Source organism: Pezoporus occidentalis, unplaced genomic scaffold, assembly GCF_034315485.1.
Source record: "Pezoporus occidentalis ecotype Australia unplaced genomic scaffold, CSIRO_AGI_Poc_V1 ctg40, whole genome shotgun sequence".
Classification (NCBI taxonomy): Eukaryota; Metazoa; Chordata; class Aves; order Psittaciformes; family Psittacidae; genus Pezoporus; species Pezoporus occidentalis.
In genome coordinates this window covers 1,733,824-1,758,949 of record NW_026915725.1, presented here as the reverse complement: position 1 = coordinate 1,758,949, position 25,126 = coordinate 1,733,824, and the positions used below count along the sequence as shown (strand labels likewise).

Genomic DNA, 25,126 nt, shown 5'->3' with positions numbered 1-25,126 from the left:
TCCACTATGCCGGTGCCAAAGCAATTTTAATCAAGAATTTAGATGCTTAATATTAATAGTTCAACTGTTTCACCCTCATGCTACTATTGAACTTCAGGGCACATACCATCTGGCCTGGGTGATTTGTTACTATTAATTTTGTCAGTTTGTTTTATAACCTGTTCTACTGATACTGCAATCTGAGACAGATCCTCTGATGCTTTTTTGCCTAAAGAAAGATCTCAGCATAAGAGTTTGCCTTGGCTCTGCTGGGTATAACACAGATGCAGAAAAATCATTCATCTTGTATTAGCCTTCTGAAACTGCATTAATGTGAGTTTCTTGTTAATTGGGTTTGCTTAGTCCAATCTATAAAGCCAAATTGCTTCCTCAGTGATGGAAAAGAAATGCTGGAGGCTGCTGCTTCAGCTTCTGAAGGCTGAAGTTTCTTTTCCCTTGCAGTTTACCACAGGAGGCAGTGTAATATGTTATCCCCTGAGTAATTTCAGGGTCAGTTGACTTGTTTGATAGTATCACTGAATGGAATTCAAGGGGCTTTATGATGACCTTTCTGTTCAAATAACAAAGGGGAAAGAACGCCCCTGTCAGCTACCTGAAAGTCTTCCCTTTATATGTCCGACAATCAGAAACCTACTAAAACATCGTAACATTGTTCTGTCTGTGCTCCTTTTTCTTCCTTCCATCTGTGAACAAATTTAAGCTTCTGCCCTTATCTTTTTGGTTGCCTTTATAGCTAGCAAAGGCAAGCACAGAGACAGCAATCTGCATTATCGCAGCTTCTTCCCCTAGAAAAATACCCCGAGAAACGTTCCCTTGCTGCCATCGTGTGGTCCATTGGATTGTTTCCTGCAAGTATGCTTGTGCTAGTGGAAATACTGACTCCCTCAGTTTTCTCAAGGCAGAGTCTTAGAAGTGGGCTTAAAATGGGAACAGGATCATTTACCTCCACTTCTCTGTGATCTGTTCAGAAGAAACTTCTGATTCTTAATTCAAAATTTTTGTTATAGTTTCTAAAGTTCTTAGTCTTTGGATTGAAATGAACTCTTTGCTGTGTGCACTTGGTGTCCGGATCCTAATATTGGTTTTGGTTTTCTGTATATCAGAAGTACTATTGTGTTGCTATTGTTCTGTGTAACTCTGCTTCCACTTTAAATTGACGTAAGTGTGGAGTTGTGCTGCAAGGGATTTTCTCCTTTTTATCCTGTTACTGTCCACCTACTCCTCTCTTTTCCCCCGTGTCACCTGTGCACTGAGACAGATCTAGGAAGTGACCTGGCTGAAAATAAGTAATTTCCTGCTGGATCTTTGTGGCAGTGCTGGTACAAGGGAAGTATAAAGAAATTCAAGGCCTGAAGTTGGTGCAGAAGTCAGTCTTCCCCTACCCCTTTTCAGGCAATCAGCCCATAGTTTGGTTCTCTTACAGCAATGGCAAAACTGCTACCTAAGTGGATGCAAGAAATGAGGCAAATAGGTTAAAATGAGTAGCCAATTTGTCAATTCAGAGTTTGCTTTGCATTATTTTCTACCATGCAATTAATCAGGCTTCTCAGAATATTCCTGTCAGGAAATTTGATATTTTAATAGAGGTGAATTTCTCTTAGAATATATATTCAAGAGATGACAAGAAATCTGGAGAGAGACTTTTTACAAGGGTATGTAGTGAAAGGACAAGGGGGAATGGCTTTAAACTGAAAGAGGGGTGATTTAGGTTAGATACTAGAAAAAAATCCTCACTGAGGCTGGTGAGGCACTGGCACAGGTTGCCCAGAGAAGCTGTGGCTGCCCCATCCCTGAAAGTATTCAAGGCCAGGTTGGATGGGGCTTGGAACAACCTGGTCTAGTGGAAGGTGTCGTTGCCCATGGCAGGGGGGTTGGAACTGAGTGAAGGTCCCTTCCAACCCAAACCATTCTATGAATCTATGATCCTTTTAAGGTATTTGCATGGATGTTTATATAGTTGCACATAATGCATTTCAGGGTTTCTTTAGAAATTTTTAAGCTTCTGTGTGGAAACTCCAGCTAAAGCAATGTGGTCTCAACTTTAAATGGAAAAAAAACGTGGCTCCCCTAAACAAAAATAAAGTGTATATGTCTGAAGGATTGTGAAAATTTGCATAAATATGGAAGCATGGAAAAAATATTGGGAAAGGTGATGAGGAATCACCAGATGGAGTTGGAGGAAGGATGGGACAGCACTGGTTGGAAAAAGACATTTGAAGTAATTAATTCTTAAATCCAAATGCTGAGTGAGAACTGCACACAATGTACACTTGCTGTTTCAGTCTGTCTGTTCTTGGTAACAGGACCCTGTATCCTGTCTAAGAGGACCCTGCAGATAAATAAGGTTGCGTCAAGGGACCATTAATGCCAGGTTTTGGGTTCTTACTTCACTGTTGGGAATTCCCTTGCATGTCAACAGCAATGAGAAAATCCCAGGTGCAAACCAGTACTGGATGGTAGTGGTAGAGTGTGTCTGTACCCTCCCAGGATTTGCATCCCCAGAGGTCTGGCTCTTAGATGTGTTTCACCACACCCCCTGCCCTTTATAGCACAGCTGCCTGAAGGTCAGTATGCACTGCACATCTTCAGCCTATCAGAGAAATCAATCAGTCAGCTTGTTCCTATGCTGTGAGTTTCCAGCATCCTCATTTCCCCTTGTGGTACCCTGCTGTTTTCAGCCTGTGGTGTCAGATTTAAAGACGCCATAGTTGAGGTTTCTGGATTAGTTTAGTCCATTCATTTACATGTATTTGACTGTAATGTGAAAGCCCTGCTTACATTTCATGGCCACTTTTTTTGTTTTGCCAGTGAGCTGGAGGCATTTGTTGAGGACCTGAAGAAGGACTCCAGTGCTTCCAGCAAGGCAGTTACACTGAAAGATGTTGAAGATGGAGCCTTTCTTTTGCGTCAAGTGGGAGAAGCTGTTGCCACCCTGAAAGGTATGTACTTCTCCTTTGCACTTTTGGTTCTTTTAACCACGGTGGCTGAGAACAGTTTTTTGCCTTCAATCTGGGAGCATTAACTCACTTCCAAAAAGATACAAAGTGGGAATTAAGGAGCTTGTTGCATGGCCCCTGTAGAGAGGAAGGCATTCAACTATTTGACATTTACCCCATCATGCATTTGTCCCAGGGCTTTTATCATTTCCTCTTGAGCTTCACAGGTGTTATCTTTGCAGGAGAGTTCCCAACATTGCAGAATAAAATGCGTGCAATTCTCCGGATTGAGGTAGAAGCCGTGAGGTTCCTAAAGGAAGAGCCACACAAGCTTGACAGCTTGCTGAAACGTGTGCGCAGCATGACCGATATCCTCACCATGCTCAGGAGGTGAGATGGGATTTTTGTTTTGTCTTTTTCCTTCCTCAAGGCTAAAGCATTTCCTCAAGCAGTGCTAAAACAGCTTCTGGGCTTGGGTTCTCCCCCTCTTATCAGGCAATTTCCTTGTAGCATTTTATAGACTCTTTCTAGAGCCCCCTCAAGGGAAATCAAACTAGTCTTTCCTGTGCTCCGTGCAGTGGTTCTGTTCTGACCAAGAGGCCCAGTCATCAAGATCTTATGATTTTCAGTCAACTAGCTCCCTCTGAACTCAAGACTTCCAGATTTGCGAAGTACCTGGATGGGAAAGCTTGCAGAGTGGCATCAGTCCCATGTGTGAGCTAATTAACTGTAGGCCATCACTGCAATCAAAACTAACAGAAATATTCCCTGAGACTGAAACATGCATCCCCAAAAATGTAACAGTAAGAAACAAAACCAGAAAAGATTCTAAGGGGATAAAGGTACCCTAAACCTTCTGAAAGAAATAAATATTTTTCAATATGCCTTTGAATTCATGCAAATTCTTTATTCTGTTCTCTGCAAGGTATGCATCAGATTTGAAATATTAGATAACATTTGTGTCCACTAAAGCCAGTTTTAGCTATGTTTGTCAGAATATATGAGCAACAAATGACTGCTGATTTATATGAAGCAGTAGGCATTGGATTAATTTTATACTCAAAACCAGTGGATCAGGCCAAACTGTCAGTGGTGGTGGTTGCAATTTTACTTCAATTACAAGAAAATGTAACTCATAAGCATTATTCTAAGGAATGTAGGATTCTTATTGTTTCCATATATCCTGGAGCATATGTAAAATGGATTTGCCAGTACGGGCAGATGGATAAAATGGTTTGTGTAACAGGTCTTACAAGAGCAATCATTTATTTTTCCATGTAGATAAACATCTATATCCTTTCATATTAGTCTCCTTTTCTTAAAAATTACTGCAGTTATTTCCTGTCTCACCCTGTTTGGAAAAAAAGAAAACAATGCAATAAGTTATGTATGCAAAAGCTTTACCAAAAGCTTTTTTGTAGTGAAATTATGTATTAAGCAAGCCTCATAAACTCTGTTTCAGTAATGGAAAAACTGATGGCATCTGTTGGCTAGCTACAATCTGAAGCTCAGTCATTTCACAGCTAGCTACCAGAAATAGTTGACTACATCCTCAGCTCATCCTACTGCAAACTCTTCACAGACAAGACCTTCATGAAGTATCATTTGAAGGCTTTGTTTTGGCATTTGGCAGACTGCTGCCTCATATCCTACTTTCTGTGCTAATAGTCCAGGAGCATGTTGTTAGCTACATGCAGCATATAAACTTTAAGTCACCTGATTTCCATTATCTCTCTAAAATAACCCACTGTAACTCATGGTTTGGTCAAAACGTGCTAGTACATCCATGAAGGCCTGTAAACATTTCAAAAGGCATAAACATCCTAATTAGAGTGGCCTCTTTAAAACTCTGAGTCCTTGACTGAGAGAAATCTGTAAAATCACACAACTGAGAGGATCAGGAAGAAAACCCACCATTTGGATATTTTTGATACAGGTTTTTCCCTTGCAAAAGTTCATTGTTAATTATTGCTCATGACTTGCCTGTTTGCTAACCATGTGTCATGCTGTTGTGTTCAATTTGGCTGGGCAGACATGTTACAGAAGGACTGCTGCGGGGTGTGGATCCATCCCAAGCCGTGCAATACTCCACTATGGAAAAGACCACTGCAGCTGAGACTCTGAAAAACCAGGAGGAGTTCAAGCATGCCCAGGGACATGCACAGCAAAACCTCACATCAGAGTCCCAGGTGTCATCGGTCAAGTCAGAAGTCATCCCCTTCTCTGCAATGACAGTCCATCATGTGCAGAGCTCGCCTGTTGTCATCCATCAGTCTCAGCACTCCTCAGCACTGGTCAACCATGCCCAGGGTTCACCCACTGCAGCCAGCCACAGTGAAGGTGTGCCAGCAGATGGCCACCCCTCAGCCACCCCAGCAGCTCCCCTGCAAGAGCCTGCAACAGGATCCCAGCCCACACCAACCACACCAGCACCACAGGTCTCTGTCAATGGCACCACCATGCAAAGTCTTTTCATTGAGGAAATTCACAATGCAAGTACCAGAAACCGAGCTGTGTCAATTGAGGTACGGCGTATTCCACTCAAACAGTTGTCCTCTCTTTGGGTCTGAGCTCCCAGTCTCATTTGTGAGACTGCAGGTGGGATTTTTAAAATGCTTTCTGGGGACCTAAATGCTTAACCCCTGACTACACCATGCATTCTTGAAGATACCCTCTGATCTTAAATGCAACAGGATAATAACATGCAATCAAAATGCGTAACGGTGTTTTTTAACTGACCTTTATAAAAAAATTAGAAAGTAAAAATCTTTTTTAGAATACCTTATTTCTGGCAACACTTGCATCCGTGGATTTCATTCATTCTTTAAATCTTCATATCCCTCATTATCGAGAGGTAAAAATGAAAGAGTGTAAAGTTCCAGTGGTTTCACACACAGAGGTATTGAGAAAATCCACAAATGAACTCTCATGTCTTATTACAGACATGCACTTTAATCACCAGTGTGATACAGTAAAAGAGTGACCCAGATTTAAATTTTGCCTTTGTTCCTTTAGTGAGCAGTGGCCACTGTCAGTCATGTATTTGTGCCATCTCTAGCACAACAGAAGTCAGAACCAGTGTACAATTAGTGTTAACTCCTCTAGTTGCTGATTATAGCTGTAAGAATCTATCCGTATTTACCTAGAATGTTTCCATATGGATTTTTTATTTCTTTTTAAAATAAGTGATCACAACAGGAATCAGAGAAATAAAGAGATGTTTTACTATTTTTTGTCTAGAAAGCTGAAAAGAAATGGGAAGAGAAAAGACAAAACCTCGATCACTATAATGGAAAGGAATTTGAAAAGCTCTTGGAAGAGGCCCAAGCCAATATAATGAAGTCAATTCCTAACTTGGAGATGCCTCCACAGCCAGCAGCCCTGCCAAAAGGGGATGCATTGGAAAAGCTAGATGTCTCAGGTAAGGTTTGCTAGAATAAATGATGCTAAAGAACTGCATATCTGGAAAGATGTTATATTTTTCCTACCTTCTAGAATGGTTTCAGTTTGCAGATTTCTGTGTTCTTAATCGTAGCTGTGAGTATGTTTCTGAGGAATAATGCAGTCCTATGCACAGGATGCAGTGATTTTTCCAGTGCCAGTGTGGGTAACCAGCTGAAGACAGATTTCTCCATATTGCAACTGAGAGAATTTGTCCTCTGGATATAAAGACTCTGCATTAGCAGGAGAGTAAGAGTACACTTTGCTTTTGACAGAGATACTATATCTATATCTAATGTACTGTGTTCAGTTATGCACTTAATAGTTTAGCATTACAGAGAGCTCTGGAAAGAACCACAAAAAGATTGAACGCAGATGATTGTACCATCAGAAACATAAAAAACTCTTTTGTAGACAGATTTGTTACCAAAAGAAGATCAAGACACGCCTGAGGTTTCTGAGGGTAAGGAGGCCTTTTAACTTTGCAGAAAATGTTCCAAGTTCCAGCAACTGAAAGCTGAAGCTAGAAAAAGCCACATTAAAAGTTAGCTGTCAAATTTCAACATTCAGAGTAACTTATCACTAAAGTTTAATTATGAACATATGGGATTCTCTGCCACTTCAGATCTTCAAGCAATACTGTGTTTCTTTCTGAAGGGCTGCTCAGGCACAAGCTGTGTGCATGAATCAAGACCTGCTTATAGAAGTCATTGAACCTAAGTGGAAAATGGGACTATTTGAACTTAATGATCCTTGCTAACTTCATAGTCTTAAACTATAAATACAGCCAATGTTTTGAATGAGTTCCTCAGAGGTCTGAAAATGACCTGTGATGCTACATAGCAAAGTTCTCTTCAGGAAGTGGATAGATACGTAGGAATGAACGAGAGCAACATTCACAGTAAGCATTCTGGCTCTTTACAGATACAGAGTTTCAAGTTGAATGTGAGTCAGGCTGTGACCCTGTAGCAAAACCCAAGCAAACATAATGAAATGAACAGGAATATCTACAAGACACATGGATCTGCTCAGAAGTGGTGAGCTCTTCCATAGAAATTCCCAGACTCAATGGTTTGGACTTCAAGGAAGACTGAACAAATAGGAGGGAGTCAAGAGGACAGCGATGATCACCAGAGCTCTAAAAAAAGCATCATCTCTGGGGAACAAAAAAGAAAGAACTAGTTTTGTTTAGCATGAGGAAGTAAAGGCTGAGAAATTAAAAAGGTATCTATCTTTGAATACATAAGAATCTCCTTCAAAAGGAAAGACTAACTTGCATTGTGTGGGTAGAACAGCAATTGAAGTTAGCAATTTCAACCAGGAAGGCCACCTTCAGCAGTCTGCGGGTACTTCCCCAGCATTCCCAGTTGGTATTAAGGGGAATATCCCAACCTCCTCCTTTTCATATCTGTTATGGACCTTTTATTCCTTTATTCCTCTATACCTGCTTATACCATTTGCATCCCCACTGCTGTGGCAACAAGCTTCCCATCTTGTGTAGGAGCTTTCTTTCATCTATTTTAAACTGATCTCATACCAGCTTCATTGAGATCCCCAGAGTTCTAATACTCTGCAATTTGGCAAACAACAGCTTTGCATTCCCTTTATAAAATCATGAAGGCAGTGAATAACCTTGATCATATCCTGGAGGTGTCAGCCTGCCCCACAGGCTCCAGGCTTCCAATTTGCAGCCTTTCTGGTCCCTACATCTATGCCAGCTGCTTCCTCCCTTGGCTAGTTTCAGTTGCCCTTCTCTAACTCCCCTGTGTCCTTCTGGAGCTGTGGAGACCATGGCTGCATGCTGCAGCCAAGGCATTGGCATGCCAAAGTTGTAAATAGCTGAAAAGCAATGCCCTGGGGTTTGTGTACAGAAATTCATGTAGGATTCATAGGGCTTTTTCCAGATCCAGCATTTTGGTCCGGGCGCATCTTTGACATTGGCAAGTTGTGGCCCTTGGATGTTTCACAACAAACATATGAAAAAATAAATCTCTGTTGAACCTCATGAAATAATTTTAGAGTTCTGGGAGTATTCAGTCAGGTTACTGCCTATTGATCAACACGGTTGTCTTCTATAATGTGTGTGTGGCATAAAAGTGACTGAAAATGCATACCACATGGGTGCAGTGAGCTGTGACATCTTAAAAAGTGCAGAGCACAGTAACAGAGAAGTTTGCTAACTAACTGGTGTAGTTAACTAATCCACTTCTAGAATGCAATGTTGCACAGTGTGTAGCCAGCAGATTTAAGGAGAAATCTGATGAGATTGAGACATTTGCCTTCTGTTGTGCATAATGAACCCTGTAATAGTAACATAAATAAGGGAACAGCAAAACTTTTCTTTAATATCTAACTAAATTTCTCACATGCCACCCAACTCTTCTACGGTTCAAGATATGTTTGCAGTATTAGTGTGCTGTAGACTAGAAGGCTGAGCAACATAAGGAAAGAGAGACCACCTATGTACGCACACAGTGCATAAGATATTTTGGCCATAAATTAGCAAAGGAAGTCCTCTGTTGCCTTCACTGCAGAACCCAGGTAGATCGCATTGCCAGAATATGTTGTCTCAGCCATTCTCGAAACAGAACCCAGTTAAGAAACTTTGGTTTTTAACCCTGCAAAAGAACAAAACAATGTAAAATTACACACTTTGTGCAACTTTGCAGATGATTCTGTAAATACTTATTTAATGTCTTTACTTCAACTCACCTTTTTTTATCAGGGTTATTCAATGAAAAATATGGGGACTCTCTCTAGCATGCACGTTAGAAACTGGGCTCCTTCATCTGTCTTTGTGCCTTCATATGTGAGAATGCTCTGATTTTGCACGTGCTGAGTGATCGGTAACTTCCATTAAAGACAGTTTGCTTCTCTGACTACAAAGGCTGCCTCAAGGCAGGCGTTACTATTTTGAGATCTTTTTAAGACGTGATAGATTCTTTTGGTGCAAGTAGAAATTTGTACAGTGGGAGAAATTAATTCCAGTCTGTCTGTGCCTGTTGAAGAATGCTTCAGCTCGGTGTTGAAGAATGTTTTGGTTCAGTGGAACAGCTGGCAATGAACAACTCCCATTTTGTTAACAGAAGTGCTTAGCCCTTTGGCACCAAAGAAGGTTCCATGAAGTAACTTTTTTGTTCTTGGGTAGTCTTGGACTCAGCAAGTTGTACATGTCCATTTACTCCTCCCTCTTTAAATATGCTACAAGTCCCCAACCATAAGAAAAAATGCATTTGAATCAGGTTTTTCCTAAAGTTTTTTTCTCCCAAGTTTTTTTGCTTTTGTTTCAGCTTTTGTTTCCTTCCCATTTAGATTGGGGAAATCTAATCATTTAGTAAAGAAAACAGAAATCCAGCTTTGAAGTTTTGCCTTGCCCAGTGTCATTGTGTTGTCTGTGAGCAAACCCCATCACAACCTCTCCTTAATGACTCCAGCTAAAGGATGTGAGGGGGATTAGCCCTGTGTTCCTGCCACACTCACTGAAAATTTCTGTTGCCCGTATTTCTCCCTTTTGTTTCCCCTTTTGAAGATGGACATGGATGAATGTCTCACAGATGTTAAAGAGATGTCAGGAATCAGTCTCTCTTTGTGGCCCTCATGTCTCTCATACAGACTTGTGCTTAGTAAGTGTGAGAAAAACTAAATGAGTTGAGCCCATTCAAATGAGTAGGAATTCGCACAAGCCCTACATCATAGTCTGCTAAACACCATCTTAGAGAATTAGTCTGATTTTACAGCAGCAGATACTGCCTTGGGCTGGTAGAAGTGTATCTGATGCTACAAAAAATGGAGTGGTGTGAATTGACCAAAGTGGCTTAATGTAAAGTGCACCTGGAATTTCACTCATCTTGCAATCATCAAGTGAGTGCCAGATAACCAGAGAAGGAGATAATACAACAGAGCATTTCTTTAAGCTTAAGCGGCTTCAAGGAACATTTGATCTAAGAAGGGAGCAAAGATGAAGCTGGGTCAGACAAGGGCTCCATCCAGCCCCAGGGGTCAGGCAGCATACTGAAGAAACCTGACACAGCCCCAGGAGTGGATAGTTATGCAATAACTTGCCTAGAGGGAGCACTTAGCCCTAAACAGCTGGGTAATCACAAAAGCAGGAGGTTTTATCGTTCTGGATTATATTTGTTCCAGCTGTTTATGTAACACTGAGTAGCTGCAGAAAGGTCGTTCTCTTGCTCTTGAAAACAAACATTGGAAACAGCAGTGTGAAAATGGTGGCTGTTGCCATGTGTGATGCTTGGCCTGTGACCAGAAGTACAAAAGGACAGGTCATGAGCAGGGTAATGCTGCTTCTGGTAAAAATGCCATCCAGTGACACTGGGAAGAGAAAGTGGCAGCTGTATGGGAAGCGTCGTGTGTGTGCAGGGAGGTGACAGTTTGAGAAACTGGTATTCCCTGGGAAGAGTCTCCTCAGAAAGCAAGGGCTGGTTCTGCTCAGCTGCTGTATTTGGTATTTGAATCTTCACAGGCTAGCAAAATATATGTAGGCCTCTTATATTGCAATTCAAAGGCAAAACTGTGCATTCCTGGAATAGTTAGTAGTAAGTAAAGTGAAAATAAATGCTGTCTTAGGAGAGGAGAAAGTGCAGTTGCCCCTGGTGTTCCCCTGCCCTGCTCTGGGGCAAGAGGACTATGAACTTCAGAGGTGGCATCTCTATAGCAGTGTTCACATTTTCCCTTTCAGCCTTTATGTGAATTTAGCTAGTTTTGTCCAGCTATAGGATGGACAAAACTCCTCAGCTCCTTTCTTAGCAATTTGCTGGCAGCACCTCCCAGGCAGAGCAGTGTGTGCTGGGTGCTTCAGAATTGCTGACAGCAATGGGCGGCCTCCGCATTTGGTGCCTAGGTTTGTTGCCACGCTTTCAAAGGAGACTGTGGAGTACTGTTTGTAACCAAGTACCCAGCTGGACCTGTACTTTACATACTTCTTTGCAAGGGATTGATTTACAAATGTGCGCTCAGCTATCACACTTTAACACCAAGGGCTGAAACCAAGTCACGGGGGTATGGAAGACAGTTTTGCTGAAGTTTTCTGGGTGAAGTGACCCCAGTTCCTTTGTACAAGTGCAGCACTGTTCACTTTCACTTGAGGCAGTTCCACTTGAAGCCAAAATGTGTTTCTATTCATATATATTCAGAATCTGGACCCTTTAAGACATTTTTCTCCTTTACAGTTGAGGCAGGGATGCAAATACTTACCCCCCTCCTTCACCTGTGCTCACTTTGTGCTGCTCTGTTTACTTGCAGAAGAAGTTCCTGATGGAGAGCAGGATAATGACAGGCTGACCAAGTCTCCACCTCCTCCACCTCCACGGCGCAGTTACCTGCCAGGGTCAGGACTAACCACAACGAGATCAGGAGATGTCATCTATGCACCCAGAAAAGAAGCTGCTGCTGGCAAGGTTTGATGATTCAGACTCTAGGCAATCACACTGTTGATGAGTGGCTGGCACAGAGACACATTCCCAGGCTTGGGCTGTGTCTGCAAACCACAAAATAAGTTGAGACAGAGCTTACATCCTGGAGAGATACTGAAACTGCTTACCAGGAAAAACTGCTGTTAGGCCAAATGAGCAAGTGAGGTTTTATTAGTTCTGTTTACAGGAGTCTTGCTGCTCATATCTCCTAGCAGTGTAGAAGGCAAGCCACAGGCTGCTTTCATTTGGAGTGGTAAGAAGATTAAAAACAAAAAAAGCATGCCTTATACAGATGGGGATAATCAGCTCAGATTTGAGAGCGTTTTAACAGAAATGCTGCGAATTAGTTTCTGTGGGCTTCCTTTCCCCATCTGTTCTGTTCTCTGAACCAAGCAGAGGGAAGTCCAGGATAGGAAGCCTTTTAATCTGTGAACATCCTATCCCATCAGCAATACTGGTTGGTTTTAAACTGATGAAGTAGCAGTCTTCTTAAAAAGGAAGAGGGACATTGCAATGGGTGAATTGCAGTAGTGTTGAATTTTCCTGCATTCGCTTGCGTCAGGAGGGCTCAAGCCTGTTGTCTGTCTGTGCTTTCTCATCCCCTTGTAGGAATGCAGTGAAGACATTGGGCAAATAGCACAACCCAAAGCTCCCAAAGAGGATCAGGCATTGTCTCGGAGCACAGGGCATGCTGTAGCATCAGCTGCAAAAGATGAAGAGGAAGAAGAAGGAGATAAAATAATGGCAGAATTACAGGTATGCCTTCTGGGCTGCACAGAGAATCATAGAGTGGTTTGGGTTGGAAAGGACATTAAGGATCATGTATTTCCAGTGCTCCCGCGATGGAGGCAGGAAGACATGAAATCATTTGTACCTAATATCACTTCAAGGCCTCAGCACAATTTCTAGCTCAGAGCATGAAGGAAACTAGATCTGCCAGTTTCACATGATCCCACTTCATTGCACTGGGAGGTGCACATTCTGTAAGCACCCCCCAGATTTTGTTCAAGAGGTCTGGAGCTGAGAGAGTGACCAAGAATGCAGTGGCCGTCACTGCAGGATCTTACACACATAGGTGGGACATTAAAATACTGGTGTGCATCTATCATCTGGTGTGGCTGTCCCTGGCCTAGCATTTCTTGCTTCATGCCAGGTGTTGAGAGCCCATCATTTGTGTTAACATTGGTGGGAACAGAGAATATGGGGTCTTCTCCTGGAGGGCTGTGCTCACTTGTTCTGTGCTAGGGTCCAATGTTTCTCAAAGTGTTTGAACATGAATCATTTGCTGTTCGCTGTTGTGTAACTGGTACATTATTCTGCCAGTGGCATAAAAGTAGTGTTTTCTTGCTGGTCCTTCACTTGATAGTGCATAAGCTGATTTAGTTCAGTGATGGCGATGCTGCAGTAAAAGCCAACTATTTTACCTACCATTAGAGAGCTCCAGCTTCCCAGGGGCACCTTCTGCCCTCTTCCTTGCCCATATGAGGAAATCAGATGTGGATCAGCTTAACTGGCTATAATTTCTGATGCTGGGGTGTTTCAGAGCATTGACATGATACGAGATGATTCCTGCTGTCCAGCTGCCAAAAGGAGAGCTTGATGCTGCCTAGGGAGCGTGTGCAGCACAGGAGACATGGATATTAAGCACTAGTAACTGTTACATGTGGTGGGTGCCCCTTTGCTCAGCTCTCAACCATCGGTCCTTCAAGTAGCTGGTTTGCAGGGAGCGAGAGCAGCACTTGACCCTTATCCCCCCATTTGTATGTTAATAGCTAGAGCAACAGGAGAGCTGGGGACAGTGAAACTGTCTCATCCTCTCCTGTCTCTCAGAAAGCAACCTGGTTGCATTGCAACTGGTGACAGTGAAGCGGAGGTTAAGGTCTGGAAACGAGGGGCTGAGTGGAGCTAAGGTAGCTCAGTAAGGAATGAGCTACACTACTTTTGGACACAAGCAATGCTCTTTTTAAACCAATACCAAAATAGCAGGTATACTTTAGAAGGTTGACGGAGTACCATGTTTTAGAAAGGGCAAGCTACTTGATCCAGGAGCAAGAGGCTCATTAGTCTGATACCAGTCACAGGCAGGATAATGGAAAATCACTTATGGGATTCCATCAGTGAAGAACTGAAGGACAGGTGTGAATAGTTATTCTCGTAAACACAATGTAATGGAACACAGATCTGTCAAAGCAAACACTCTCTGATCAGGCAACAGGTTTGACTGCTTAAAGTGAATTGTATCCCTATAAACATTTTTGTAAGGAAGTCGTTCATTTAATCAAATATTATACAACATTCTGATAAAAATCTGGCATCACAGAGTATAAATAACCCAAAACCTATCATAGGACAATTGAGAGCTGTCTGACTCTGAAAATGCTGCTCTTGGTGCAGGTATTTAGTCAGGTCCCATAGGAATCAGCTACAGGCCCAGTGTCACTGTATTTTCATCAACAGCCTGGAAATAAGTTTCAAATCCTTACTGTTTATATCAGTTTAATTTAAACTAGTAAAGTATGAGAGCAGGGAGATGATAGCAATCACTTAATGGTAGTAATACATTCACTGAAATACAAAGTCCACATGCAGAACAACAAAATATAGGCCAGACCACAACTGCGTGTCTTGGAAAGAAATAGGAGTTGCAGTAACAAGTTAGCGTCTGCTTTGGGTTAGATGTGAGAAGAGGGAGTGTTTTTATCTCTGAGTACAGGATCAGTGAGATCAGCACTGGGCTGCTGCATCCATGACTAAGTGTGCATGCATGTCCCATTTGAAAAGGCTGTTAAGAATGTGAAAGTTCAGAAGACGCTTGAATAAAATATGGAGGTACCTTCACGGGAAGTACCTTTTTAATCTAGCAGAAAAGGGCTTAATAATAATAATAATCAGTAATCAGCTGCTGTAGTGTAAACTGTATTTGGACACTGTCATAGATATTGCTGAGCAAAGGTGATAAATAAACAAATTACCAAGGGAAATAGTGTATTCTTTGTCACTTAAAGTCTAAAGGACTTTAAGGATGCCTTTGGCATGTGTAACTCAGAAACACATCACTGGTCTCATACATGGCTAAGCTGCAGAAAGTCTGTACCTTACTATGAGGGTGGTGAGGCACTGGAGCAGGTTGCACAAAGAAGTGATAAATGCTCATCCTTGGCAGTGTTCAAGGCCAGGTTGACAGAGCCTTCAGAGACATGGTCTAGGGTGAGGTGTTTCTGCCTATGGCGGGGGGGTTGGAACTAGGTGATCTTAAGGTACTTTCCAACCCAAGCCAGTCTATGATTCTATGATCTTGTATTATGAGGAGCTAGAGTACTTTTTCTAATAGTTCCCTGTCATCTTAGGTACTCTGGTCTGTAAGTGTATACAAATAGGATGTAATGGAAAAGCAGAAGGAACTACACCCTCATTTTTTGCACAGGATTTTTTTCATGATTGTTGCTTTTCTGGTTTTGCATAAAAATGCAATATATATGAGTATAATAGTTAAAGAACAGGCCTGATTCTAACTTGTAATCAGGGCTATTAATTTAATGAGAGTTGCCAGGAATTAAATCATTTCCCTAATACCTGATATAAGAATATAATCATCTTGCATGTCACAGTGTGACTCCTGTAAGCGCTCCTCCCTCATTCCTCTGGCTGGCAGATGTGTCCTGCCTGTACATCTCACCAAAGGCAGACCATGCCAGTACAGGCCTGCAGAAATGCCAGTGATGCACACTTGCAGCCAGCACTACACACTGGTGGCACTCATAGTTCTTCTCCTCTGGATGTGGGAGCCAGTTGGATAGATAAACCCAAAAGAAATGGAAAGAAGATAGCAAGATGAAGGGATGAAAAGTCCAGGCTGTGCCCTGGGGTACCGTGGTCCACAAGCCCATATGCTGGGACTGTCAGCATCTGACGTGTTACAGAAGACTGTGGCAAAGACACGTGTCCAAGTCAAAGGCGGTTTGTGTGAGGATAAGTGGAGTTAATGTAGCTCTTCCATGATTATCAGCTACTAGGCAGTAGGTATTGTCACAAGTCCGGAGTTTGGATAAGTTTGTATCACCTCTGTATGCCTTCATCTCCTCATCTGTAAAAGTAGAAATCAAGCTCATCTCCCTTCAGGGAGTGTTGAGGTCAATGTGATGAGTTAAAGTGCAACCTTGGCAGACTGGCAGGGATGCCCTGTTTCTCTTAGTCTGATACTCTAAAATCTCTATTATTTCATGAGCTTGTAGATAGTATTATTGAGCTGTGAATGTTAAAAATAAATGCTCTCTTTGTAGTTGGTCATCTCCAGAGATTCCTGTGTAAAAGCTCTTGGTCTCCTGATAACCTGCAGTATTTATTTCCTAGGCTTTCCAGAAGTGCTCTTTTATGGATGTAAACTCAAACAGTCATGCTGAACAGTCCAGAAATGATACACATGTTAAAGACATAAGGCCTGGGACTTTAATGCATCACAAGGAAAAGAAGGTAACAAGTGGCATTTGTAAACATGCCACCCAGTCTTGGCATAACCTTCTTTTCTTCAAAACTAATCTTATATCTCGTGTCCTGTTCTCTCTAACCCCACCCACCACTGCCCAGTGGTTTTCTTCCTTTTATCTCAGTATGGCTCAGAAATGCCCATAAGGAACATTATATCGGTCTGCATTATGTGTCTCATCAGCAGTTGAACAATGGTTGCATGAAGTTATATGATGCTGTGAAATCACAATTAAAAGAGGATCCATCAGTTTCTGCCAAAGAGATGCTCATACTCCTGAGAACATTCTTCCAGTGCTGTTCTGACAATGGATGATGAAGCATCTCTCCTAAGGCATGTTCTTGTCTTGCGGAGAACTACTGGTTCCTCTCGGTCTCAAGAGCCACTTTAGAGAATTTCTGCTTTATTTTGTTTAATTTTTTGGTCCCATAAATAGTTACTAGATATTGAGAAGTCACGTTCAGTTTATTGGAAGACAGAGTCAAGGTGAATGGGCTGAATTTGTCCTCACTCTGAAGGTTAATGCCCAATATTCACTCTTCAGTCATGACACTTAAAAGAGTTGCCACATGTCTGGGGCTAGAGCCAAGTTGGGGTGAATTTCACAGCTGTGTCTGGACTGGAGTTGCCAATTGAGTTGATTGATTGGTCTTAGTGGGCAGCCAGTGTGCAGGATGAAGAAAATGACAGATGTTTCTGCCTTTACACACCTCTTTTTTAAAGTTTAAGAATAATGAATTGAATCATTGCTGGGTTTAGGCGGTCATGCAGGCACAGCATTTTAATTTTTTAGGCATTTTGTGTGTGTTTGCAGGTCAGAAATAGCAGCAACACCTTCTCTGATGTAGCATCATGAGTAGCTTCCCAAGAATTTTATACGAGACATTGCACTTTAATTTCATTTAAGAGAAGGTGAGGCAGGGAGAGGAGAGAAGGTGAGGCAGGGAGAGAGAAAATGGCTTTGCCAGGTCTCCAAGGCAGAGAAAACCTCAGCTGCCCTAACCACAGTGAGCTGCATCTGCACGGGGCACTGCAGCTATAAAGCACAAGGTGACACCTAGATGGTGGTGTCTGGTCTGTTTTTAGCATCCAAATCTGTATCTCTGCCAGAAGGTACTGCTGCCAGGACAGGGCATTGCACACAGGGACTTGGCTTGGAGCTGCCCAAGCAGCAGCTTTGGTCTAAAGCTGTAAACACCTGGCTGGGAGAGGGTGCAAGTTCAAGGGTATGAGTAAAAGGGAAAAAATTGCTTTGTTGTGGAGTGTTTAACAAACAGCGTTATGGAGGGGAAAAGAAGTGTGAATACCTACCCCTATTCATCCTCGTTACCACTGGTGTCAGAATGAGAAGATCAGACTGTTTCACCAAAACCTGGGTCACTGCTCAGGACACTACACATCCTGCAGCACAAATGTTTCTTCGAAAGGTGCTGCCAAGTAATTGCTATAAACTGCTATTTCTGTGAATAACACGGAGTACAGGAAACTAAGATTAATGATGGGATATGTTTTTGTCATCTGATGTGACGGAGTGTTTGTTGCCTTTAAATATGGAGCCTTATGGTCATGATAAACTCATACAGGAAATGGATTTTGTTGTGTTTTTATTTTTTTAGTAGAATGGCAGCAGTTGCTAAAATAAGCCATGATCCTACGTGATGGGGCACTGGTGCTTGGACAGAAAACTGGCTAATAAAGATACAGAGCAATGGGAACTCAGTCACTGAGCGAGCATATCCACAGGCAGCAGGTGTCATTAAATGTCCTGGACTAATTCTGGGCGCTTGGACATGTAGCAGGACTGGGAGTTGTTTGTTTACCACTTAGCAAGTCTGGGCCTGAGGTGATCACAAGCCCTGGTGTTTTGCTCTGATCCCAGCTCTCAGCATGAAGTGCAGAGAGCGGCTGCCTGCCCACTGATGCCTCACTGCTTGTGGCCGGTTTGTGCGATGGCTCCTCCTTAGTTAGAAATACGAGGGATGTCAAGGTATCTGGAGCAGCTGCACAGCCATGTTACTGGTAGTGTAAGCCTTTGTAGAGATGAAGCGTGACTCTGGTCTATTGCTGACTTTCTCACTCCTGCATTTTGATTGTGTGTAAAGTTTTCCTCTGTAAAATCCTCAGACATCGTATAAGAAAATACCACACGAGGTGTAGAAACTCTGCTTTGTGAACCTTTGTATGCGTGGGGAGTGCATGCACCAGCCAACCTGTGGATTTCCGTACCATCACTCATTCATCTCAGCTGGGAGAGCCACTCTCCTGACTGATCTTCTGCATGTCTCACTGCTCACATAAGTACAATTTGTGTGTTAGAAGTCAGCCTCTAGTCTCAAGCAATGTCAGCAGTAATACTTTTGGCTTATGCCTTCGTGCACTCCAGGCTGGATTCATTTCCTTCTCGGAGAGCCATCTTTTGGCTGTAGTTTTCTGTCTTGCTTATACATACGTAGGCATGGTGTCTCTTCAGGTCATTCCCTCATCCTGATGATGACTTAACAAGCCAAGGCCCAAAGAAAAGCCTGGTATTATGAAACATCATCTCCAGGGGACATCATTTTGGGAATATGCTACTTTTGAGCTAGTGGATGACTGCTCTGTGTGATGTTTGGAGTTGCTTCTATAAATGAATGTAGCTCAATGTTTCATTCTGCACTTCCATGGGTGCTGGAGGGTGCCACTAATAATTTTGAAGGAGTACTTTAAAGCTGCAGGAAGGATTTGCAAACAACGCACAGACTGTGATGCTATTTGTTAACTGTGACGGAGCACTGCTGCTCAGGTGTGAGCAACATTAGAAGCAGCAAAGTGTTGAGCTTGACAATCAGCTTGTGCCAGTACACAACTTTCTTTCAAGGCCAGCCAGACTCTTGCATTTGGCTCTCTGCTGAGCTAGCCAGCTGCAGGGCCCTGCTGTCAGCCCTTCCACATCAGCCTCCCTTTGATGTGTCCCAGCAGAACTCAATCAGATGCTGTGAATCTTTCCAACTTCAGTCTTACACAAAGTAGGGATATGGGGGGTTTTAGCTGGAAAGTGAACAGGTCGAGGTAGCTCTGTGCTGGAAATAAGGTAATGAGGGTGCCTTCGCATATTCTGGAGGCCTTGCTTAAAACAGAAGCCCTAGGTGACAACCCGTGCTGGCCACACGCATAGGGCACAGAGCAGTAACTTTGCAAGCTGCTCTGCCAGAATCTGGAATTTTGGCGCAAAGACAGGCAGGAATCGGATGCCAACTTCAGCCCTGCCTCTGCAGCAGTACACAGAGTGGTGAGTTCATGAGGTCTGCGCTTCCCCTGAGAATATGGTGATTGATTTTGGGGGAAAAGAAAAAAGTCCTGTAAAGGTGACAGCCCTGAATAACTGAGTAATCCGACTTTCCCCCTTAGGTGTATGGGGCTACAACAGGATCTCCCACAGATAGTGACCATCCTAAAGAGAAGAGGGAAGGGAAAACTGAAGAAGGATTGGGTTCTGATTCATCCAGCACAGATGACAGTAAAATTGGCTTTTCAATGAATGACAGTCCTACATTTAGCAAGGGTTTGTTTGTAGACAGTAGAGACTATTCTAAGAAAAGCCTTCAGAACATGAACGCAAGCCTGTCTGGCGTCAGTTTGCCAGAGGATAACAAACGGAGAGGGGCTCAAGATATTTTAGGCTCCCATTTCCCAGCTGTTGAAACTGGAAAACAAAAGCCAAGCTACAGACTCTCACAAGACGCTCACCAGGACCTGCCGCAGGATGAAGCCTTGCAGAGCACGGGCAAGTATATCCCCATCAGCAGCGTTGCCCCTCTCATGAGGCACACACAGGAAGCTCCGGGGCCTCAACCTTCCTCGCAGGAGCAAGAAGCTTCTGCAGTCAACTACAATCAGGTTGTGCTAAGACCCAAAGTGTGCAGGAGTAACAGCGTGAGCAGCACTGAAGAGGCAGACTCTCCTCCGGCCAGCTCTCCAAGTGAAGACAACCCACCCACAGAAAACATCGCCTTCATGATTACCAAAACAGCCGTCCAGGTCCTGTCGAGCGGGGAAGTTCACGACATAGTCAGCCGGAAAGGGGGAGATGTGCAGACAGTGAACATTGATGCAAGGAAGGACGCGGTGTCGGAGAAGGGTACCCTGGAAAGCACGGACAGTGAAGAGCCAGTGGTGTGTTTGGACAAAAAACCCGTCATCATCATTTTTGATGAACCAATGGATATTAGGTCAGCGTACAAGAGGCTTTCTACAATCTTTGAGGAGTGCGATGAGGAGCTGGAGAAAATGATGACAGATGAAAAGATAGAAGAGGAAGAGGAGGAAGAAAATGAAGCACATGAAATCTCTGAGAGCCAGAAGGAAGAGCCACCAGTAGTTAATGACAGAAAAGCCATCACAGAGTACTCAGCAGCTCCTTGTCTCAATGAGCAGTACGTGTTTAACCTTCAGTCTTCCTCCGACTCCACGGAAACCAAACCGCCTGGAGAGGAGGAAGGCACAAAGACAAATTTCAACAAGTACCGCCAGATCTATGGGCTAAGCACAGAAGCCAGCTCGGACTCTGCTGACCAGTTTGGAAGCAGGCAGGATTCCAAGAAAAAGTTTAAGTTCAAATTCCCTAAAAAGCAGCTGGCTGCTCTAACGCAAGCAATACGGACAGGAACCAAGACTGGGAAGAAGACCTTGCAGGTTGTGGTCTATGAAGAGGAGGAGGAAGATGGGACCCTAAAGCAGCACAAGGAAGCAAAGAGATTTGAAATCACCAGGTCTCAGGGCGAGGACAGTGACAAAAGTCCTTCTGGGAAGCACGAGGGAGCCCCGGGAGCTGCGGTGTCCCTGTCTAGGACGGATGAAATTCGCCAGAGCACATACCGAACACTAGACAGCCTTGAGCAGACCATAAAGCAGCTGGAAAACACCATCAGTGAAATGAGTCCAAAATCTGTCCCTGAAAGCACATTCAGCTCAGAGGGAAGCACTGTCCCCTTCTCTGCCCAGATAGTACCAGAGACCCCACTCCGAGAGCTTGTAGTGCTGGATGAGAGCCTTGCTGGCGTAGAGCCCCCTCCGTCAATCCCAGCCACTGCACGTAAGGTACCTAAGTCCGAGAAATCAAACCTCCAGCTGCTTTCTAAAATCTGCAATAATCACCATTAAACACAAGGGTCTTGTGATTGGTTTGCTTCCTTTCAGGTGGCTTGTTTGGGCTCCCCACGAGGTGTCTAACAGCTAATAGACCATCGGTTTGGTCGTTTGGTTTTATTTTGTTGTTTTTAATCTTTGCTGCTGATTGGTGATGGGCAAATGCCGGGGAGCTGGGCCAAATAATCCGCTGTGTGAAATGACAAGCGTCACTGACATGAAATCCAGGCTGATCAGTAGCTGAGCCGTTTTCTCCATTTGATTCTGGGAATTAACACCTGCGGTGTGAAGCTCCTGAACTTTCCCTGCATGTAGTACTGTGGCTTTGTTTTTGGCGCATGGTGTGCAGTCTCCTCCTCAAGCACACAGGTTCTGATCACTCCTCCTCCTTTGTCTCCCCTCTCTGCCCCTCCACTCGTTTCCACAGGGCTCCAGCGCTGCCTCCCAGACAAGCCGGATGCCGGTCCCTATGGCTTCAAAAAGCAGGCAAGGAAGCATGGAGAAAGCAGGCAAACAGCACAAGCTGCAGGACCCACGCCAATACAGACAGGTAGTTTTACCCTAAACCCATGTTTGGATGGACATTTGGTGTTGTTTGTTTATTTAAAACCTCCAGTAATTGACTGAGATTATACCAAATATCGGAAGCCTGACTTTTGAGTGAGGTCTAACTGGACGTCCTGGATCCTGGGGGCATGACAGTATCTACTGATCTTTTCACCATGCTTGTGCATGCATGTCTGCAATAAAACACCTGCTGCTCTTTTGTTTTCTCTTTTTTGGTTTGTTTCTGTTTTGGTTTGTTTTTAAACTGTGGTATTCATCTGTAATTTTAAGATGTCAACTACGTGTTTACTATCCCTTTGGTCAATGCGGCGGTTCCTTAGGAGAGCTGGGAATGCTTCTGTTCAGAGAGTCTTTACAGGAGCCCCTGGACACTAACCCACTGGCGTAATAGGTGGCAGTAGATGCACATTAACCCTGCGGCCGGACATGTCTCTTCACACGTTAATAACCCAGAAGCATGGCCGATGTAGTGAGCGGTCTATAACCCCTAGGTTGCACCTTCTCACAAACGCTTTGTTGTCTCTTTATCTCTTTCTATGCACTCCTTGTTGGGCACTTTGGGTTTTCTACCAGGTCCAGTCCATGGCAGCAAGACTTAGCTCAGGCCTTGAACTGTTAATTCTTACTCTCTGTAGGGCTATTTTCCCAGGTCCTGTTGGTTTATCATGTTACTGGCTTTCTGACAAACTGTCTCCTGCCGTCTTTATTTGCAGGCTAATGGAAGTGCTAAGAAAGCTGGTGGGGACTATAAGGCTACTTCCCCTACCTTACCTGCTTCTAAGATCCCAGCCTTTTCTCCCACTTCTGGGAAAAGCAGCTCAGCACCTGCTTCTAGCGGTGACAGCTCTAACCCTCTTAACCCACCCACTAAAACCTCCATTCCTTCCTCTAACCTTCTCGGTCCTCAGACAGGTCGCATAACCTACTCTACCTCCCTCATCCCCTCCGTCTCTAACGGCTCCTCCAAGTTCCAGAGCCCCACTTACCCAGGGAAAGGTCACCATCCCTCGTTCTCACTACAGACTCAGAACGGCCGGGCTCCCCCTCCTTCCTCCTCTGCCTCCCCCCCCTCCTCTACCTCTCTCACTTCCCTCAGCCAAGGTATGAAGAGCATCAGGACAATCCACACACCTAGCTTCACCAGCTACAAGGCACAGAACGGAAATGCCGGCAAGTCCACCCCATCCACGGCCAAGGAGCCATCCTAAAGGCTGAGCACAGCCCGCCTGCGAGCTCACCAAGGCTTTTTGTTCAGTTTCAAAGAACCCGCAGCCAATATTATTAACCAGAGAATGTAACCGTTTTGCTGTATTGCTGGAGGCTTAATACTAATCACGTGCTAAACACTGAGTTACTACACTAGGATAGAGTGGAGCTTTTTGGAAAACTCTCTTACCGTTGTAATGATAAAAGAGCGTTTCCTTCCTATAGGCAGCACCTCTTACAGTGACGTGTGAAGGTGTGTGAGTGAGCTTGACTGCGTGTGCACGGCGGTGTACCGAGCATGGGGAAATGTGTGGGTAAAAAAATATAGTAAGTTGTTTTGTATAAAGCTATTTTTCATTATGGGGACTAGAAGTGAACAGAGATATACTAAAGTGTGATTATACACAACTGTAAAACTGAAACTAAACTATTTTTCTTTTATTTTGGTGTTATTTAGCTTTGTTACAGATTTCTATTTTTGTCAACAAATGTCATGGTTCCTTTCGAGATCTTTTTGCCAAAACATTTTGATACTATTGTAATGTACATTTGAAAGGAGTATGCTGGACAGTAAACCTCTACACAAGACACAGGACCGGACTGGTCTGAGTGTGTATGAGGCAACTCAACCTATTGCACTGCCATTCAGATTATATTTAAGAATTTGCCAGCCAGGAAAAAAATAATAATAATAATAAATTGTTTCACACATAGAGGTAGTTGCTGATTACTCTTTTCTTTTTCCTTAGCTAAATCCACCCTTTTCCTTCCGGTTTCTTTTACTGAGACCTGGTAGCCCATTAATGTACCGCATTGTGGATTTTACAATGTACACTTCAGTACTGTTCTGTATACTGGCAAACTTTTGTACATATCTATAAATATCTATAAATACTGTATGTGGCTGGGCACATAGAGTAGTTTTACCACACCAAAGTTAATTTTTATGCATGCTTAAAAATATATATGGGGAAGGGTTGAAAAAGATGGGTATCAATCAAATAGGAAAAAAAACAAAGCAAGAAGCTTGCATAGCTCCTGGTTTTGTAAATAAATTTATTTGTATAACACCATAATGTAATATACAGAACTATGATGAGCAAAGATCTTTACAAAAATAAAGGGCTGCATGCTTATATATTTTGTATTTTGTCACTAGTAACTTTTATAATGGTCTCGATTAGCTGTTGAGCTGTTGGTTTGCCTGAGAGCACTAAACCAGCAGGAGAGAAAATGACTTTATTTTCCCTAGATTAAAGCCATCCATAAGTATTAATTTTACAATGGGGTCTTTCAGATTTACTTGGACAAAAGCCAATTGCTGGAACTCCGTGTTAGAAAACTAGTAAAAAAAAACAAACCCAGAAGCACTCAAATCTTTGGTTGTCTGAGCCACCACCTCATCCACCTCCAAGTATTTGCTTTATTCCTCCTTGTGAAATGGGAAGCGTCTTAGAAGTGTCATTTCAGGGCTGATCCCCTCAGATGGAGCATCCCAGGAGTAACTAAAGGACATAAACATGAACTCACCCCTCATAAGCACAACACACACCCTCATTCCACCAGGGCCCTGCCATGCCAGTGACGGCCCCAGGTACATGCAGAGCCAGTGCCAGACTTTGAGCCAAGCCTGGGACAAGCTGGGTGGCTCCAAAGATGGAGCAATGCATAAGGCACAGCGCAGAGCGCTCACACTGGACCACTGAGTGACAACAGTTCCCTATCCAGCTGAAGGGAACTTCTCAGACCCTTCCAGCTGCAGGAAAGCGGTGGCTCTGAAGCCCGGTGTGCGAGCAGCTGAGTTAGGTGGGAAGAACCTCCCAAAGCTTCTGCCACATTGCACGCCCCCCACTTTCCAAGTGTGTATTCTACTTTCTGAAGTGTCGAGTACATCACTCCCGTGCTCTGAAAGGAACCGGCCCGATCCAGTGCCGTATCTT

General features: G+C 43.5%; 1 protein-coding gene across 24 annotated transcripts in view; it reads left to right on the top strand.

The window, feature by feature from the left end:
* KIAA1217 (KIAA1217 ortholog) overlaps window positions 1–24,324 on the top strand; it is a 372,954-nt gene extending 348,630 nt beyond the window's left edge. For 17 of the 24 annotated variants that reach the window (XM_062633607.1, XM_062633605.1, XM_062633609.1 and 14 more), the window contains 10 exons: window positions 2,809–2,939; window positions 3,179–3,326; window positions 4,969–5,461; window positions 6,177–6,357; window positions 11,637–11,791; window positions 12,416–12,562; window positions 16,157–16,276; window positions 19,677–21,365; window positions 21,841–21,963; window positions 22,694–24,324. In XM_062633607.1, coding sequence (XP_062489591.1) covers window positions 2,809–2,939; window positions 3,179–3,326; window positions 4,969–5,461; window positions 6,177–6,357; window positions 11,637–11,791; window positions 12,416–12,562; window positions 16,157–16,276; window positions 19,677–21,365; window positions 21,841–21,963; window positions 22,694–23,188 — 3,682 coding nt within the window. In that variant the 3' untranslated portion in view covers window positions 23,189–24,324. Of the gene's footprint in view, window positions 1–2,808; window positions 2,940–3,178; window positions 3,327–4,968; window positions 5,462–6,176; window positions 6,358–11,636; window positions 11,792–12,415; window positions 12,563–16,156; window positions 16,277–19,676; window positions 21,366–21,840; window positions 22,189–22,693 lie in introns of those variants that run through there. The other 7 variants (XM_062633601.1, XM_062633618.1, XM_062633603.1 and 4 more) reach the window with 7 other exon arrangements.
* Window positions 24,325–25,126: the final 802 nt, after the last annotated feature.